Raw genomic sequence first — 17,015 nt, forward strand, 5'->3', positions numbered from 1 at the left:
GAAGGCTAAAGAGCAAATTTCTGGGCGCAAACCCCTTGAAAGCAGCTTGAAAGCCTGAAGGTGGCGGCCTTGTCACCAAAATTCGGGGGTTTCTCTCGCTGACTTTCCTTCCCTTGCGCCCTGGACACCTAAAGGGTCGCCATAAAAAGAAACTGGAAATCAAAGTGGATTGCATGCAAGCCAAGCCAAGCCAGTCTGATGTCCCGCCGGACACGAGGGGCGTCGCAGCAAACGCCCGGGGGTAATTCTGTCGCACGCTGCGACAGCTGACGCATGCATGCGCCCAAGCATCTTCCAAAACAGGAGTTTCCGAGAAAAAGAAAAGGCATGCGCGGTGCAGCAAGCCCAGCCCGCTTACAGCGGCCTTCCTGCTCCGTTCTCACATGCTCATGTCCTGAGCTCGCAGGTCACTCCGTTGATGGAAGCTTCTGTGGGAAGAAGGCTCTGACTGGAGCCCACCACTATTCCCCCAACGTCTACTGTGTTGCCGCTGTTCTTAAGAAGCTCCGCCCATCCCTGTGCGTGATGCAGACGACTCAGCGGATGTGCCAGTCTGTAGCGAGATCTTGTGTTCAACCAAATTATGTGGCAAGCTTTGGCAGGGGATCTCTCCATACAATGTAAGGGGTGTGTCTGGATCTTCGCTGTCAGGTCTACACCCTTCACAACTCAAGAACTCGAGTAGGATCAACGGCTCAGCATAAATGCACAGCAAGCCTTCTCACGAGGCCTCCTATAGGCAAGCCGGTTCTATCCGTCCCCTTACATCATGAGCAGGGAAAAGTATACCTGCATAGACGCCTCAAGATGCCATACATTTGCGTCACCATTTGCCTTTCATCAGGGCTTTCCCCTTGCCATTTTTACAGGAGAAAATGATGAGATTTTGGGGCAGCGCAGCACCTGAGTGACCTGGCCGCTGGCAGCGCCGCCGCCGGCAAAGGAGCCCTCCCATGTCCAAGATGTTTCCAGGGCGGTGTACGCCGGGTTGCTAAGCCTGAGGGTGTATGGGACGGCCACGCTGCTGCCGCCAGTCGCTTGCAGGTGCTGCAGCAACAAGCAGCTGACCATTAGCTTCAAGGTCTGTCTATTGAAAGCAGCACCCTGAACAGAAGGCAGGACAGCACAGAAAGGTACACATCAGGGCCTGACCAAAGCGTACGTCCCTGCGAGAGGTTGTGAGCAAAAAGATATTGCCATGCGTGTGTATCAGAGCCACAATGCACATGCAGGCAGAGGCAAGGGGAACAGATTTCTTGTGAAGACGGGTATGTGAAGAGCGCCCGCACCAAGTCGAGGCTGGCCTTGTAAACGCCGCTGCCGCCGCTCCAAACACTTCCGGTCGACGCGCGCACAAGACAGCTGCTGCCGCTGCCAGAACTGGACGCGGAGGTCGTCTGCGGTGGCGTTGTCGTCTGCGGTGGCTCCGTCTGCGGCGGTGTTGTCAGCGGCGTTGTTGTCTGCGGCGGCTCCGTCTGCGACGGCGTTGTCTGTGGCGGCTCTGTCTGCGATGGCGGTGGCACGGAGGCTGCGCGCATGCATCTTGGAGTCAGTAGTTATTACAGCGCTACTGGGCCCTTGTACTCCCACACATGCAAAACAAGAAGGCAGTTGAGATGCTCTATTCTTTTAGAGCGTCAGGGGCGGCAGTTGGCAAGGACAATCTAGCCTATGTGGACACGGATGCACAGCTTCATAGTGCCCTGGCAAAGTCTTCCGGCAGAAAGCAGACTAGATACGGTCATGAAGCCGGCCAGTGAGGGGCGCACTCTCTGGAGGTGGCGTTGCGCTGGTCGTCTCAGGCACATTCGTCTCTGTGGCGGGCTCCTGCTGAGCAGGCTCTTGCTGCTGCGGCTGCTGCCGCTGTGACGGCAGCTGCGCGGCGGTGTCGGGCTGCTGAGTCTCCGGAGGGGTGGTGGCCTCCGGCTGCTGAGTCTCTGGAGGGGTGGTTGCCTCCGGCTGCTGAGTCACCGGAGGGGTGGTGGCATCCGGCGGGGGTATTGCGTCCACTGGCGGGTCGGAGGCGGCCGGCTGCACCGGGGGGACCGTCTCGGCGGGGGGCGCCGTTGCGATTGGCACCTGCGCAGAGGAGAACCTTTCTGCGCTGTTTCACATACCATGGATTTTTGAACTCTTTTAACCCTTTTGAACCCTAAACTTTTGCATTCATGACTGTCAAGAGGCTTCCTACATACCCCTCTTCAGGGTCCTACAGACCTGCTGAAATACCCGAAATTGAAAATTTTGAGACCTACCAGGAAAGTAGCAACTTTGGCAGTACAGGCAAGATCCCTGGACCCTCAGCTATCACCTCGACCTTCTGTGCAAGAAGGCACCTAAATTCTTGCAAGGCCGGGATGCACAGATTAGAGGCCACTACGGCCAGAGAACTCCACATACAAGCCTGGCTCGGGCAAAGAGGAACCGCAGTCAGTTAGATACTCAGAATGAGAGAGTTTGTGGGGGCCGACTACGGGTGGACCGCTGGCACCTCGCACTACGAAGGCACCCTTGAAAGGACCAAATATGAAAGGAGCAAAGACGCTGTGAACTCTTCACAGCCTCGCCAGACACCTCTGCAGGGTTCAAGCAGCTGAACCCCTAGAGCTTCAGTACTCGGAGTGGCTGAACAGGGCGGACCTCTGTGGGCACAGGGGGGACCGTCGGCACCGGCGCGGCCGGCCCCGGCAGACTGTCGGCGGCCGGCTGGTCAAAGGCGCCGCCATTCAGCACGGCTGCATACCAGGGCTGCAGCCCGACGGCGTTGATCAGAAAGTCCACCTTGTTCCAGATGACCTGCGCAAGCACAACAACAGGCAAGGTCAGTACCTGATACCAGCGACCTCGTCTTGTGAAATTCTCCAAGGACCCCTTTACTAAAGCTTGCCGAACTTTGTTGCATCTGCCTAGAAAGCTGCCTGGTCCGTGACTGGCTGTGGCAGCGAAGACGGGCTTTTGGGATTCTGTGACACGCACGCTTATTAGCATGCTCTAACTGCAACCCAGTTCCAGAGCGAATGGGCTATTAGTCATTTAGGCAATCGCCCCACATGAGCCAGTCGTGCTCTCTCAGGCTGTCAGTCAAGACTGCATCTCTGGGGTCCAGCACAGGACAGATTGACAGCGTTCAAGTTCATATTCAGGCTTGACAAAGATAGAGAGATGACTCACCGTGAGCCAGTCATCCTGCACAATGCCGCCGGTGTCCCCGGAGTTTGGGTTCCAGGACCACCACATGAGGTGACTCAGCGTGGCGTGCGGGTAGACTGCAGCCGCCGGGTCGTTCTTCATGTACTTGGCCATGTCGCTCAGAAACAGCACGTCCGCTTGCTGCAAAGCACACAGACAGCTTCTGATATAAGCAAGATGAATTCTGTTCGCTGTACAACAGTCTTCTGTGCATGGCGAGGGAGGCAGCTGACACTTCACCCGTTTTCCCAATTAGGTAGCCTATATCCCTTGCCGGGGTATTCTAAATGAACCACCCTAGGAGGAGGACGGAACGCTGCTCACCGTGAGGTACATGGAGCCCGTCTCGCCAATCACTAAGGGGAAGACATGGCCCTGGTATCCCTGCCCTGAAGTCAGGTAGCCGAAGGAGTTCTGCATCCTCTCCCAAAGATCTGCCCCAGAGACCCTGCACAGAAATTTACTTTTACTTAGTCCACGTCCAGTCAGTTCCGTTCGTAAGCACCTGCGCTGCATTTTACTTGACGCCATGTGGCATTAGTCATAGGCTCATGGCATGAGGTGCAGCTGTGCACACGAGCTCTCACAGCTGAAGGACCCCATGATAAGCGGCGACCGCATGAGGACAGCATGCAGAAATGAGTGAAGAGCACTGTCGGATGTATCGCAAGTTTCTTGTTGGCACAGAGCTGATGGTCTGCACGCAGAATTCATACCCAACAGAAATATTAATGTTGCATGCATGACATGTTATATGTTACATCATGGGTCACCAAAACTTTGACAATATGCAGGAGAACAGGTGATTGCTTCACAACGGGGTGCGATGCCCAGAAGACAGTTGTACAGCAAATACGAGTAATCTTGCTTATATCAAAAGCTATTTCATGACATGCTGATCACCAAGATCTCATTTTATTGCTGGAAGTAATCTCAGCAAGGATGATTGTATGGGCAACATGATGCAGCAGGCAGTGTAAACGCTTGAATGCATTGCATAGACCGATGCCTTGAAGGCTGCAAGCGCACTTGGTCTTCGCCGTGGAGATGGAGGGCGGGTAGTAGTGGGGGGAGATGACGACGTTGTTGAGGTAGGGTTTGGAGAGCAGGGTGGTGAAGAAAGGGTTCGGGTCCGACAGCCCATTGGCTGCAATTATGGCGGGGTCCGTCACAAAACCATCGCCCCAGCACATGGCATATGGCAGCTGGCCACCACCCTCGATGAAGAAAAGGGTCGTAGGGGAAATCTGCGCACCATCACGAGTAATCAGAGCTTGTCAGGTGAGTGTATCATGCTCTGTTGTGCAGCATGCTCCTCGAACGAGCATAGCAGTGCAGAACTCCTGATTACTGAGAAAGAACAATGGCTGCTGAGCACCCGTGGAGTCTCAGAGCATTGCCAAGACATGCAAAGTGCCTTTAGTGGGCAAAATGCTCACCGGGTAGATAGCCTCCATTGCAGCCAGGTACAGCGAGCTCATGTCAGGGGTAGTTCCCTGCCATCTGCACAGTCAACCACGGTGACTGATCAGCACCAAAGCATCAGCACTGCATGCATGCCCTGCGCTGCTCTTGAGATTTTATGCAATTCCGTGCCTCAAGGTGGTGGGCTGTTTTACACAGTCTCATGCATCCCTGAATGGAAGAGCTGCAATGCAAGGCAATGGGGATGGCTGGTGCTGGCAATGAGAGCAAAAAAATGAATGGTTCAATCCCATAAGGCTGACAGCAAAAAGGTTTCTGTGCCCAGTGTTACTCCCACACTCGACCCGCATGCAGACAAAATAAACAAAACACAAATATGTGAGGATTTGCCATCTGGCAGTCAACTAATCACTGATGACTAAGGCAGAAGTCCAGTCAGCTGGGGAGCTCACCTCAGGCCCAGCACGTCCGGCTCGTTCATGATGTCGACCATGACTCTGTTGCGTGTGGACGGCAGCGCTGCAACATCCGTCATCAGCTGTTTCCACCATATCAGCCACTGCACGCATAGAACAACACAGTCATGCAATTTCCCAGTGTTGCGCCTTAGGCGGCCACAAATTCACTCGACTGGAAGTGCATTGCTCTGGCCTTGAGCAACCACTACGATGGGCGATCTACTGCAGCATGCATGGAGCGATGTGTGAAGCAGAGCCCTGGCTTGTGCCAAGCAATCTAATTGGTCATTGGGATTCATTTAACATGACAAGTCAGAGCTCATAGCGCGGCTGCTTGTCTGCTGGTTATGACGGCGCCTGGCATGCAATTGCATGCATGCAGAAAACTGGTCAGGCAGGCACATACCTGTGCAGTGTTTGACACGGCGGTGTTGTCGAAGGAGAGGTGGTTGTCAATGAGAATGTAGAAGCCGTTGGCCGCAAAGTAGCGCAGCACGAAGAGGAAGCGCGCGTAGCCGCTGGTGTTGGGCAGGTCAGCATTGCACACTCCCGACGCGCCCAGCGCATCCCCGGGTGCCATCTGTGCAAAATAATCCACATCTTAGAGAGAAAGTTGCACATTATACAATATGTGTGCCATGCATTCTGCACAAATACTTGCACCGGGGTGGACGGCTCTCAAGCAGAACACTGCTCCAGAACAAGCTGCTTGCATAATGCTTGTTGGATGCTCTTAAGAAAGAAGGCCTTAAAGGCCCCAGGATTATGCATGCGATCCTAGCAGGTTTGATCTGACGTCACAAGGTGCCTCAGGGCTTGAAAAATGCAACCTCATTATCTGCAGTCAAGCAACGGCCTCTTTCCCTCTCATTGCACACTATTCAATACTGTGACGGCTCATCTGCTTTGCCCCTTTGTCGCAGAACATGGCTCTCATCAAAATGGCTGTCTTGCATGCACGGTTTTATGCAGACCCCTCAAGTCTCTTCCAGCCGGAGAGTCTTGTTAATGGGAGGAAGGATGCCATCCGCCGGTGTCTGTGCATGCATGCAGGGGCGCACCAGTTCAGGGGGGTTGACTCCTGCAGGCGTGGTCACTCCAGGTGGGATGACGCTCTGCTTGACAGTGTCTGCTGTGGTGGGCGTGCATGCGGCTGTGTAGGAGCGTGGCACCATGTTGAACAGCACCTGCCAGGACAGAGCAGCGAGTCAGCTTCTCTGACACACAGGGGAGCATGCAGGCCCCCAGTGCATCCGCACTAATTCACCTGGGAATTTTAATCAAGTTACATTGTAGACTGGGCTTCTTTCCCCTTGCCACTGGTGACTAAACAGTGCTTGACACACAGACATGTCCTGTGAGAAGAGGGATGCAGTGGCTGACTGTAGAAGTCAGTCCAGGGAAGACATGGCATGCATGCCATTGAGTGACAGCATGAAGCCAGGAACAAGGCAAAGGAAGTAAGAAGAAGACAGCTCCTGAGGAAGAGCACGCACAACTGCACTTCAAAACTGACCAGAATAAGGACATTCTCACCGGAAGTGGAATTGCACAGTCGATTTGCAAGTGCCTAGTTTCTTAACTGCAGTTGTGAGGAGGAAACATGCATGCTACTTTACACCCATACAACGGTACATAGATTGGCATGGGGATCTTGATGTATCAGAAACTGCAGGGGCCCTGTTCATTAAACGCAATTCTGAGGAAGGCATGCATGCTATGGCTCAGGGGAGGTCAAGGGCCTGCATCTCACCTGGAAGGAGAAGGGGATGCGGATGGTGTTGAAGCCCATCAGTTTGATGCGCCAGGCGACAGAGTCGAAGTTCTGTGTGATGGCGCTGGGTCCCTGCCAGAGGCCGTCCAGCATCGTGGAGGCAGTCTCAAACCCAAACCTGCAAGGCAGCAGTCTCATGTGAGTGGGTGCAGGTGCTCACCTTGCATGCGGACAAATCAATGCGCAAAATATGAAGATTTCTGCACATTCTGTAAATTCTGCAGATCTCTGTGGCCAAGCTAATGAGTGATAGTCTTGCCTTAGCCCCAGCAAACGCAGATGTTGTTGATGAACATTTTGGGGGGAAAAGTGTATACCCTGGTGTCGAGGCCTGTGTCTGGTGGTATCATGAAGAATGCACAAGGTGTCGAGCAGTGAAATGTAAACAAAGATGCATGCAGAGGGGTCTGCTGACCACAAAATAGCTACCCATGCCTCCATGCGTCGGGAGCACCAAATCTGCAAGCAGCTTGCCCGGCAGAACGAATTTCATGCAAGCAAGGAAAACAGGCGAGGAATGCAATGGGAGGCTGGAACCAGCGCGCACCAGTTGATGCCCTTTATGGCGAGGGGCTCCCCCTTGGCGCCGATGAATTGGCCGAGGGTGACCGACACTGGTTGCTCATCATCCTCGATGAGGGTGCCATTGGGCAGCACTGTGGGGATCGGCACGTTCAGATTCAGCCCGATCCGCAGCTGGCATGGCTGCCCATTCAGCAGCACATGGCGAGGGAAAAAGTCCTGCAGAGACAGAAGGCAGGTGTCAGTATTGTGTGGGGTTGTAGGAAGCTGCTCTGCTGTTTGGCACGTCATGCTGCCTCCTGACTCAGCAGATGCGCTGCTTGATTGGTGAATGCTTGAGTGCTGTCAGGTGTGCCTGCATGCAGCACTGATGCAGAGCTGAGACAGAGCTGTTAGGCCAAGCTCTTTCATCTCAAAAGTCGTTTGGTTATGAGAGCACTAGCATACAGTGGATCATGTCCCAAGCCATGCATGCCTCGAGACACAGCCATGCATGCAGGATCATGCATGCTGCATGCTTAAAAAGCAGGAAACTCCGAAACCTCGTGACAGCAAGCACAGCACTCAGTGCGCAGGTACAGGTTCCTCTTGGTATTGCAGCAATGCAAGCTTTTCTAGGAAGATTCACACATGATTTCCCAAGGCACTAGCAGATCTTGTTGGTGCTATAGGAACAGACTCAGGAAGGACTTCATGTGAGGCGGCTCGATTGCCGTACCTGGTTGGTGGCATTGACCGTAAAGGTGACGTTGGCCTTCATGTTGGAGCCAGCTGGGATTGCGAGGTCAGGCGAAGTGGCTGTAAGGTTGCCGATGCCATTCGGCCCTGAGCTCAAGATCTCCATGTTGCTCGCGCTCTCATAGTTGACTGAGGGGGCCGACACCACCGTCAGCGTGTATGGCACCTGCATCATGCCAACTCAATCTTTCAGCGTGTAGCTAGCATGATGGAATACTCCGTGTCGTTGCCATTGGACTCCCGTATGCATGACCCTGCTTGGAACTAAATGCATGCCGTGTTGTCTATTCTGCGCAAAGGCCGCGTCCAGGTTCGCTTCAAGCAGATTAGCAATGGAACTCTGTCTCAGCACACTCTGCACTGGAGGCGGGCATTCCGATGTTCAAGAGGCGTAGCAGCACATTCAGTTGCATGTGCCTTGACACCCCTGCACTGCATGCATGCTCAAGAATGGATTGGGATAAACAGCGCAAGGCAGGACGCATCCTTCCGTAGAATAAACCCTGCAAAGCCCCTGGGGGATTTGAGCGTGCTCCGCGAGGTCCTCCCCTCGTGTAACCCTACATAGCCCCCTTGGACAGAGGGAGATAAGGCGCACACCTGTAGGTCCTCGGTGGCGTTGTTGAAGATGCGAAGGTCGACGCTGCCGCGCAGGAAATCGGCCGGGGGGGAAGAAGTTGGCGGCCGCTCCGCCTCGATGGCGCCCCAGAGATTTGGGTTGGTGTGCCCGTCCTGCTGCAGGATGTAGGGCCGCATCAGCACCTGCGCGCGTGACATCACCCGATGATGTCAGTCGTTCAGTCATGACTAGGGTAAGTCAGTAATACTTGAGTGGATGCGCAAGCACCTGCAGTGGCAAAATTGATGGTGTCACTTGTTGAGCCACTAACGCAGCGCGTAAGCTGCATCAGGATTCCAGCTCTTCCATGCCTCTGTTCCCATGCTGTCATAATCATGTGTGGTGAGGGCTGCATTTTGCTATGATGCGTCTATGCCATCCGCACCCTCTGCTTAACAGCTGATCCGCAGGCATGCCTTGGAGCTGCTCTGACCTGCCCCCGGTGTAATCTGAAGCAGGCTCCTTCAACTTGCAATGTGGTGGCTTGCATGAGAGAGTGGATACTGTACAGACAAGACACCTCACCAGAGGCAACACATAAGACAGCAGGGAGCGTGCACATCACATCACATCTATTTGCTGCCAAAGGATGGATTGAGCTTGCAGCATGCCGTACTGGACTCATTTTGAATGTGCAATTTCTCGGATGCAATATCCCACCTCGCAGGTAGCGCCTGGGGGAGAGTCGACGAGGTGCCACGAGGCGTTTACATCTGGCGCCAGCAAAGCGGGCAGGGTGTAATTCGCGAGCGGGGCCGGGGCCGGCGCGGCGGCGGCGGAAGCAGATGAGTCACCGCCGAGATCGCCGGACACCGTTGGGAGGACGTCCTCTGGCCTCACCTCTGCGTCACTGGGGATGACTACTTGGCCGTTCACCCTTGACGCCACGTCCTCATATCCCCTGCATTATTTTCAGGGTTTTTGCTTGATGTCATGTAACTCACCCTTGACCTTAAGTGGCAGCTTGACCCGCTTCACATGAAAGACATTGACCGCTGTGTGGTGTGCATGGCAAGAGAAAGCAGGTGTGCAAAGGGATGCATGCATTTTTGAGCTGAGATGCTCACATCAATGCATCTGATGCATCACAATAGAAGTGGGAGTGTCCCTCCGCCATTCATTCTCAAGGATTCACAAGTAAGACAATCTCCTGCAGTCAAATTGAGCCACAAAGGATTGCTTCTGCATGACTGCACACTTGGGGTCAACAAGATGCTTGCCTGGGAATGTACTCCTGGGAGCCGAATGGAATGAAGTCATTGCTCGCCATGCGAGTGGCGTCCAGAGTATGGGTGCCAGAAGTTGCTGCTGGCTTGTTAGAGGCTGCAAGGGGCCACAGAGAAAAGCTTTCAGGGCTTTTCAGCTAAGCCTGTAAGGGACTCACTGGGCTGGTGCTAACATGACATTACATGCCAAGCAGGCTTCAGAAGCATGGAATTAAATCTCTGCACTGCAGTAGACAATCTTATCTGCTAAGCGCGGGGTGCTTGCACACTCTGGCTGATTCACACTCTGGCTGATTGCCCCAGTGTTTTAAATTCTTGGCGTGAGAGCAAAGGCTACACTTAATTTCGTCACTGAAAATATATTTTGCCCTGACTCTCAAAGACCTTACTGTACATGAAACACAAAAAACAGACAGACAAAGGGGTCAACAACAGGAGCTGGAAAGGTGACAAGCCGGCCCAGGACAAGGGTCACACCTCTGGGTGTGGCAAATCTACTGCAAAATATTCACAGCAGCATGCAAAGGAAGCAGCTATAAAACAGACATATGTTCCAAGGGATATGACGGGTTTGAGGGGAAGTGGAATGACAGAAACAGGGGGTTTACACCTTGCAGGGCTGCGCCGTTGTTGCGGCCGTCGGAGGCGACGCGGGTGGGGTCCAGGGAGTGCGAGCGCGAGTCAACAACCCCAGTGCCTGCACAGATGTGTAATCCTCGTGTCATTAGTGATCAGATGACTATCATCTCAGGACCCCCTAGATCGAGGTGCACCCTCTTGTTCCTTTGTACGCTGAAGACAGGGTGCAATGTGCATGATGCATTATGCATTATACAAAGGCAAGCCTGGCCAGATGTTGCATTCCACAAGCAGCAAAATATCCGTGGCAGCCTTTGACTGCAGCTTGTCTGCAGGACGCACCTTGCCTCTTGGCAGGAGAAGGGTGTGATAACAGTAAGGATGGGCATCATGAAAATAATAGTTATAATAACAATATTTCCATCCATGCATGCAGGCCATGCAGGGCATGGACCAGGCATGCTGACGAGGCCCTCGACGCCTCCACATGGGTTCTGTTGGTCCGCAACTTGTGGGAACTATTATGGAGGTCAGGGGTTGCACCTGAATAGGCGGCGGAGGTTGGTTCGGCGCCGGACAGTTGCGGCCGCTGCCGCTGCGGGTCGGCCTGCGTCGGGTACACCTTCGCAGAGGCGTTCCCTGGCGAGCCTCCATTGTTCCACTTGATGTCCCTGCGCCAAAAAGGCAGCCTCTCAGTACGTCTTTCACTAGTTTTAATGCAGTCACAGCCCAATTCAAGACCTGCTTATTTCCTGGGACACAAAGTGTTGGCAGCAGGAAGAGTGCGAAGCAGATTGTCTCCTTGCACAGGGCCATCCAGCAGATGCTTAGAGATGTTCTCGAATTTGTAAAAAGTGCCGACTGCAAGGCACAAGACTGAGCATTTAGATTCAATGCTGCAGATGCAATACCAAACAGGCAAATTGGTAAATTGGCAAATCCCAAGAAAGCTTCAGTATTGCAATTGCAGGTTCCAGGATGCAGGACTAGTGTTGGGTGAGTCAAGTCAGGCAGCAGCCACACCTGATAGATTCTGGGACGTAGTCGGACGGCTGAGCTTCGCGTCCGCCGGGGGCTTTGACGTAGGCGCCGGGCTGCTTCCGTGCAGGTGCCGGCGGCTTGGCCTTTGGCGCCCACTTGGAAGCTGCAGGGGCCCATGAGGTGGCATTCTCTGGTGCCCATTTAGAAGGAGCAGGAGCCCATTCTGTGGCGTTGCCTGGAGCCCACTTTGTGGCGGCAGGCTCCCATGAAGAGGCATTTTTGGGGACAGCCCACTTTTCTGTAGCCGTCTCCTGAGATGCCTTCAAAGCACCTGAGCATGAAAACCACTGCCAATCATTACGCTTCTTTCCACAGATAGTCAGATCCCTTCTTGGTCATTCAGTGTTCTTAAAGTAATGGAAGTGACAGACCACATTCAGTCAAAAATTACTTCAAAGAAAGAAGCTGCTCAGCACTGATTTAGAGCATTGTCCCAGCGCTGCACATGTGAGCGCACATGGGGATGCAAGGGTGATTATGTGAGGGGACTTTTTCTTCAGGAGAATGCTGACTTGAAAATGGCAGCAAATGACAAATTTGAGCGCCAAGCAGATGCGGGAGGGGACGCAGGCAATGCAATTGGGCCCGGGGCGCCTCCTGTCGCCTTCGCCGTTGCGCTGGTTTTCCTTCTCATTGAACTGGGATTGACATTCACCTGGAGAGGCAGGAGCGACTTCGGAAGCGACGTTCTGGGATCCACCGGGGACGAGGCCGATGGCGGCGGCAGCGGCCTTGGTGGGGGAGAGCCCCTCGGTCTTAGCGCTCCAGGGGGCGGCGGCGGAGGGTTTCGAGGCCCAAGGGGCAGCGGCGGAGGGTTCCTGGGCCCATGCCACGGTCTCCTGCGGCGTCTCTGCTGTTTTCTGCCACGCGCCAGGGGTCGCTGCGGCCTCGACGGCCGCACCTGTGTAATCCTCTAATCTTATTCATCAGTGGGTAATCATTAGTCTAGCCATTGGTCATGAGTCATGAGGACCCAGGTGCCCTCTGGAAGGGGCACTCGCTTGCAGCATGCGCAGCAGGGACCCTGCAAAAGACAGGCCTGGATCGGGCAAAGGGGCACGACGGACATTTGTGCATAAAGAGACAGGACATCAGCAGACACATGCAGGACACCTCAAGCCTCGAGATCACTGCGCATGCACATGTCAGATCCCCGAGCCAGGGCAAACATGCTATAATGCAGGGGCCAATCCGTCCAGGACAAGGGCAAACCTGTTGGCGCGGTGGCATTTGAGGGGGCTCTGCGCAGGCCAAGCTTTGATGCTTCTGCTTGGGACTTTGCTGCGGTCTCGGGGGTGTTTGCCTGCTTGGGAGCCGCACCCGGCTTGGCCCAAGCGTCAGGAGCGGGGCCGGGGGCGGCAAACCAAACGCTGGCGGGGTTGGCGATGAGAGGGGAGGCATCGCCTGCGAACGGCTGCGCGCCGGCACCGGACCTGGCTAGTGGTGCAGAGGCCTTGTCAGCCGGCCATCCTGCTGGGGCAGAGGCTGCCTTGGCAGACACAGAACTGCCTGCGGGAGAACGAAGTATATTTGCTCAAAACTCATAAAATTCGTGTGCCCAATGGATGGCTCAATCCTGCAGGACTGCCTATCTTTGTGCAGTCTGCGCTGGCACTGGTATGCTTTTCACAATTGTGCAGCACGCAGGATCAGACATCTTACGCCCGGTGCTGGCTCACAGGTGTTCAAATAGATGTTGCAACAAAGCACTCGACAAATTCATACAGGGTGTCTGACCCGCAGAAAATTGGAGCTTGCAGACAACCTGTAAAAGGGGCACAGGGATGCCTACCAGATGCCCAAGTAGAGGAAGCTGTGTTGGATGCTGATGTGTCGCCCAAAGAGGCGGCTGCACAGAGTTGCACTAGAGAGCCCAGCACGATGGCTGGCAGTAGCAGGCACAGCCTGCGGGCTGCCATGCTGCCAATGGCAACCTGTGCGCACACAAAGATGCACTGGTGTTACTTTCTGGGCTGTGATTGGTCATCACAAGTCAGGTGCACCTGTGTCATGGAGCCTCCAGGCCTTGATCCAGGGATTTGGAAGCTCGAGGATGGCAATGTAAATAATCATAACAAAATTGGCTGGAGGCTAAGTCCTTCGAAAATCTTGGGTTGCTGCCTTTTGTGCTGATCGATGCTTTGATGAGCACCAGCAGGAAGTGAAATAGAAGTGGGGAAGATGCACCTGTCTATCAAACTAATCGACTCGTCTCAGATGATCTATTGGCCCGTTCACCGCCTGTGAGCAAACCTGTCTGGTAGCAAAGAACAATTTAACAAGGTTGAGATAAGGTGTAATTTGCCTGTCCAAGGCATGCGATCTGGACCTGTAGGCCCAACCTTTTACATTGATCTTGTAATTTATGGGCTTGAGGACCTCGGTAAGGCCGATTGCTTTGCTTGTTAAGTTGGGTTTTGAACTCATGGCGGGTACCTGTACGACGATGGGACCCACTCACTCCCTTCGCACACACTGATCAGGACCAATCAGGCTTAAAGGCCTTGAAGATCGCTTGTGGCGCTCAACAAGGGCTTTGCCACCCCACCGATCGCAGATTATCCTCACAACGCCGCACTCCTGGTCTGGTGATGGGGACCAGACGGAGGGAACGAATGCTGCCTGGTATCGCTCAGTAAGGTATGAGAAGCCGATCAAGCCCGATGAATGGCAGGTAGAGGGATCGGGCAAGTGTATGCATACAACAAATGTGTGCCCCTAACAATGCTGGGCCCCATCTGCTAATTTTGAAGTTTATGTTCGTCGTACTGTCATTACCTCCCATCGGCGATCCTAGATTGGCTGCATCACACATTTGTCATTCAGAGTCGGTCACCATTGCGGGAAATGTGCATCAGTGAAGATCTTGCCGCCAGCACAGTTCCCGGACTTCTGGGTCTCACATTTTTTCTGAGCCATCCAGGTCAGGTAGGCTGCTGGCAGGCCACCATGACGGCAGAGCGCTCACTGAGCTGGCAGCACTGCGCAGCTGCTAACTTGTATACAACTTGCCGGTGAATATAACTTGGCGGTACAAATGCTGAGCAACGTGCCCACGGTTGGGTCTTGCTTGGATCTGGCGAGTCCAACAAGGGGTAGGAATTTGGCAGCCTTTACATGCAGCTTGTCTGCATACTATGTAGTAGTACGCACCTTGCCTTCGGCAGGAAAAGCGTGTAATAATAATAACAATAATAAGTTGAAATGAAACCGCTGTGGCGCACTTATGCGCATAGTGCACTGGCATACAAGAGCGCTCTATACAAGAGTGCTAGCAGCGCATGCATGCGAACATATTGATGGCATGTAGTTCACGTTCCAGTAGTTCTGTCAGACAAATTTGCATGGAGTCATGGCGGTGCCTGCTAGTAGCATAGACACTCCAGTGCTGGCGACCACGTCTGGCACGTTGCCAGTGATCGGAAGCTATCTGTTTCAAATGTGCTGCATAGGCTAGGCAATGCAATCCCTGCGATTGTACCTCAGGAACATTATCTATCTCTTGTGGGTTCTTGACCCTGGGCCAGTACACCAGCATGCTGCACAGCGCCGCGAATGTGCAGGATGCTGCCTCAAAGCGGAAAGAGATTCAAGCTGTTCATGGGGCTCTCTGATTGATCCGCCCTATCTGTCCTCCGTGCCCCGATGAAGAGGGCAACCAAATTTTAGCAGCTGCACGGAAATAGCACCAATGCAGCACCGGCATTGTTGCGCTGCCCAATCTTCCCACACTGGTCTGTGATGCTGGAGTGCAAACTTCCACTCTGAACTCAAGGCGTCTATCACCGGTCCTGGCACAGGGTGCAGCAGCTGCTTGTCATGAGATCCAGTGGGCTGCTCTGCGCTATTAGCGATTCTACATCTCCACAGCAAGACCATGGCACTGCCTGGACCTAGCCCCGTGACGGTCACAGAAGTACCATGTGCCTAACCAAATCAAGGCCTGAGGTCCTATTTGCCATGCTGAGCCTAATCCTTGATCCGCGCGAGTGACATGACAATCGGCTTCGCATGACCGGTCATGTGCTTTTATTGAGTCCTACCTACACGTTGTGTAGTGCTTGAGACATGTCAAGCAATGTTGGCTTGGGAGGCTGCAGTCATGACCAGTGCATTCAGGCTGGAATACATTCAGGGAAACATAAGGCACCCGAACCTCTACTAGTGTGGCTGGGCTTGTGGCCACCAGATCTGACGAATTGCCACAGTCTTGATGCAGGATAGGCAGCCAAAAGGCATATACTACACATACCACACACCAGAACATATTTTGATTACCAAAAAAGTCCGAATCAATACACGTTCGGCTGTGTCACAAGCCAATTTCTCTTCGAGTAGTCTGAGGATATGACTGATACAGATGATCAACCCCTCCGTATATGAACGGGCCCCTAGTGCATGCTGAGTTGACCCTAATAATGAAGACTTAAATATAGATACTTCCTTTAACATATCACTGCCTTGCAGGACGTCGCTGGTGTGCGTGATGGTTGACTATGGCAGATTGTGCAGAGCGCCGGGGTCCCTGAAGGTCCCGAGCGACGGGCAAGCTCCTCCATTATGTAGCATATGTCGTACTGTACAACTCGTGCCACGTTAGATATAGCTTTGTCCTCCCTAAACTGAAGGGAATCCATGGATTGTCTGTAGCCGGCCAGCGTCACGCGTCACGCTGTCCGGCAGCGTGTCGTGCTGCCACATCACGCGCGTGCGCAGGTGACTAAGTTCAGTGCAGCTTGAAGTTGGCTTTGGCGGGCCAATTCCAAACTCCAGAATCTATTTGGAACAGCACCTTTTTCGGTCCTGAACCTGGCGTGCCTTTACCCTGGCTATGGTGGTGCCGAGCAGCAGGGAACAGCTTCTCAGTTTGCTCTGAGCCCGTGCCAGCCTGGGCGGTGGGGGTCTGCATTGGACGCGCAAAGCGGCGCCCATCCAGAGGCTAAACTGCTTCCTTGGCCACTAGAGCAATGGTAGGCTATGTCCCTTTGCTTCCAAGGTGTCTTGCCGGCTCTAGCAGGCGCGTGCCGGAGCATGGAGCGCAGCCATCCGGCACCTTTGTGCAAGCAGGGGGACTCCCTGAGCTTCTTTTCTCGATTCAACTTCACCATTGCGGCACAGTAGCTCAGAATCTAGCTCTGTGAGGAGGTCTGCAAGCAAGGGACGGCCCAAAGTCTTGGGCGCTGTGCATGGTTCTCACAGCTCCGGACAGATCGGGAATGCGAGGGAGATATTCCTTATTTGTGAAGAACAGTTTTACCTGAAATTCAGGAGATGCTGAAGTGTCTCAGCTCACTTGTCGGCACGGATCTGTCCTGTGTTGGTCTTGGAGTTTCCTTGTCCGCCATCTTGCTCTATAGTCCACGCGCATTCAACGGCCCGGAGGACGCTCGCAATCCCGGACAATGCAAGGCGTGCAGCACAATTTCATATCATAACTTTGTCTA

General features: G+C 53.8%; 2 protein-coding genes across 2 annotated transcripts; both read right to left on the reverse strand.

Moving 5' to 3' along the window:
• Positions 1-120: 120 nt before the first annotated feature.
• On the reverse strand, positions 121-13,490 carry COCSUDRAFT_46570 (hypothetical protein; the record flags this gene model as incomplete). The annotated part of the gene is made up of 24 exons (XM_005649532.1): positions 121-516; positions 904-1,047; positions 1,290-1,528; positions 1,770-2,079; positions 2,641-2,796; positions 3,172-3,330; positions 3,514-3,637; positions 4,219-4,436; positions 4,629-4,692; positions 5,067-5,173; positions 5,479-5,652; positions 6,134-6,259; positions 6,826-6,964; positions 7,394-7,587; positions 8,087-8,272; positions 8,707-8,868; positions 9,386-9,626; positions 9,958-10,048; positions 10,562-10,648; positions 11,074-11,201; positions 11,554-11,842; positions 12,029-12,472; positions 12,784-12,975; positions 13,364-13,490. 24 exons carry the CDS (start codon positions 13,488-13,490, stop codon positions 388-390), a joined length of 4,230 nt encoding a protein of 1,409 aa, XP_005649589.1. The 3' UTR covers positions 121-387.
• Positions 13,491-14,666: 1,176 nt separating this feature from the next.
• On the reverse strand, positions 14,667-16,199 carry COCSUDRAFT_32545 (hypothetical protein). The gene has a single exon (XM_005649533.1). The coding sequence runs from the start codon at positions 15,448-15,450 to the stop codon at positions 15,196-15,198; it is 255 nt and encodes an 84-aa protein (XP_005649590.1). The 5' UTR covers positions 15,451-16,199; the 3' UTR covers positions 14,667-15,195.
• Positions 16,200-17,015: the final 816 nt, after the last annotated feature.

The sequence above is a fragment of the Coccomyxa subellipsoidea genome (genome assembly GCF_000258705.1).
Source record: "Coccomyxa subellipsoidea C-169, whole genome shotgun sequence".
NCBI lineage: Eukaryota > Viridiplantae > Chlorophyta > Trebouxiophyceae > Coccomyxaceae > Coccomyxa > Coccomyxa subellipsoidea.

What these genes read in the sequence shown, in the direction of transcription:
- COCSUDRAFT_32545 (XM_005649533.1), bottom strand. Translation starts at nt 15,450, where the DNA reads ATGGTCTTGCTGTGGAGATGTAGAATCGCTAATAGCGCAGAGCAGCCC.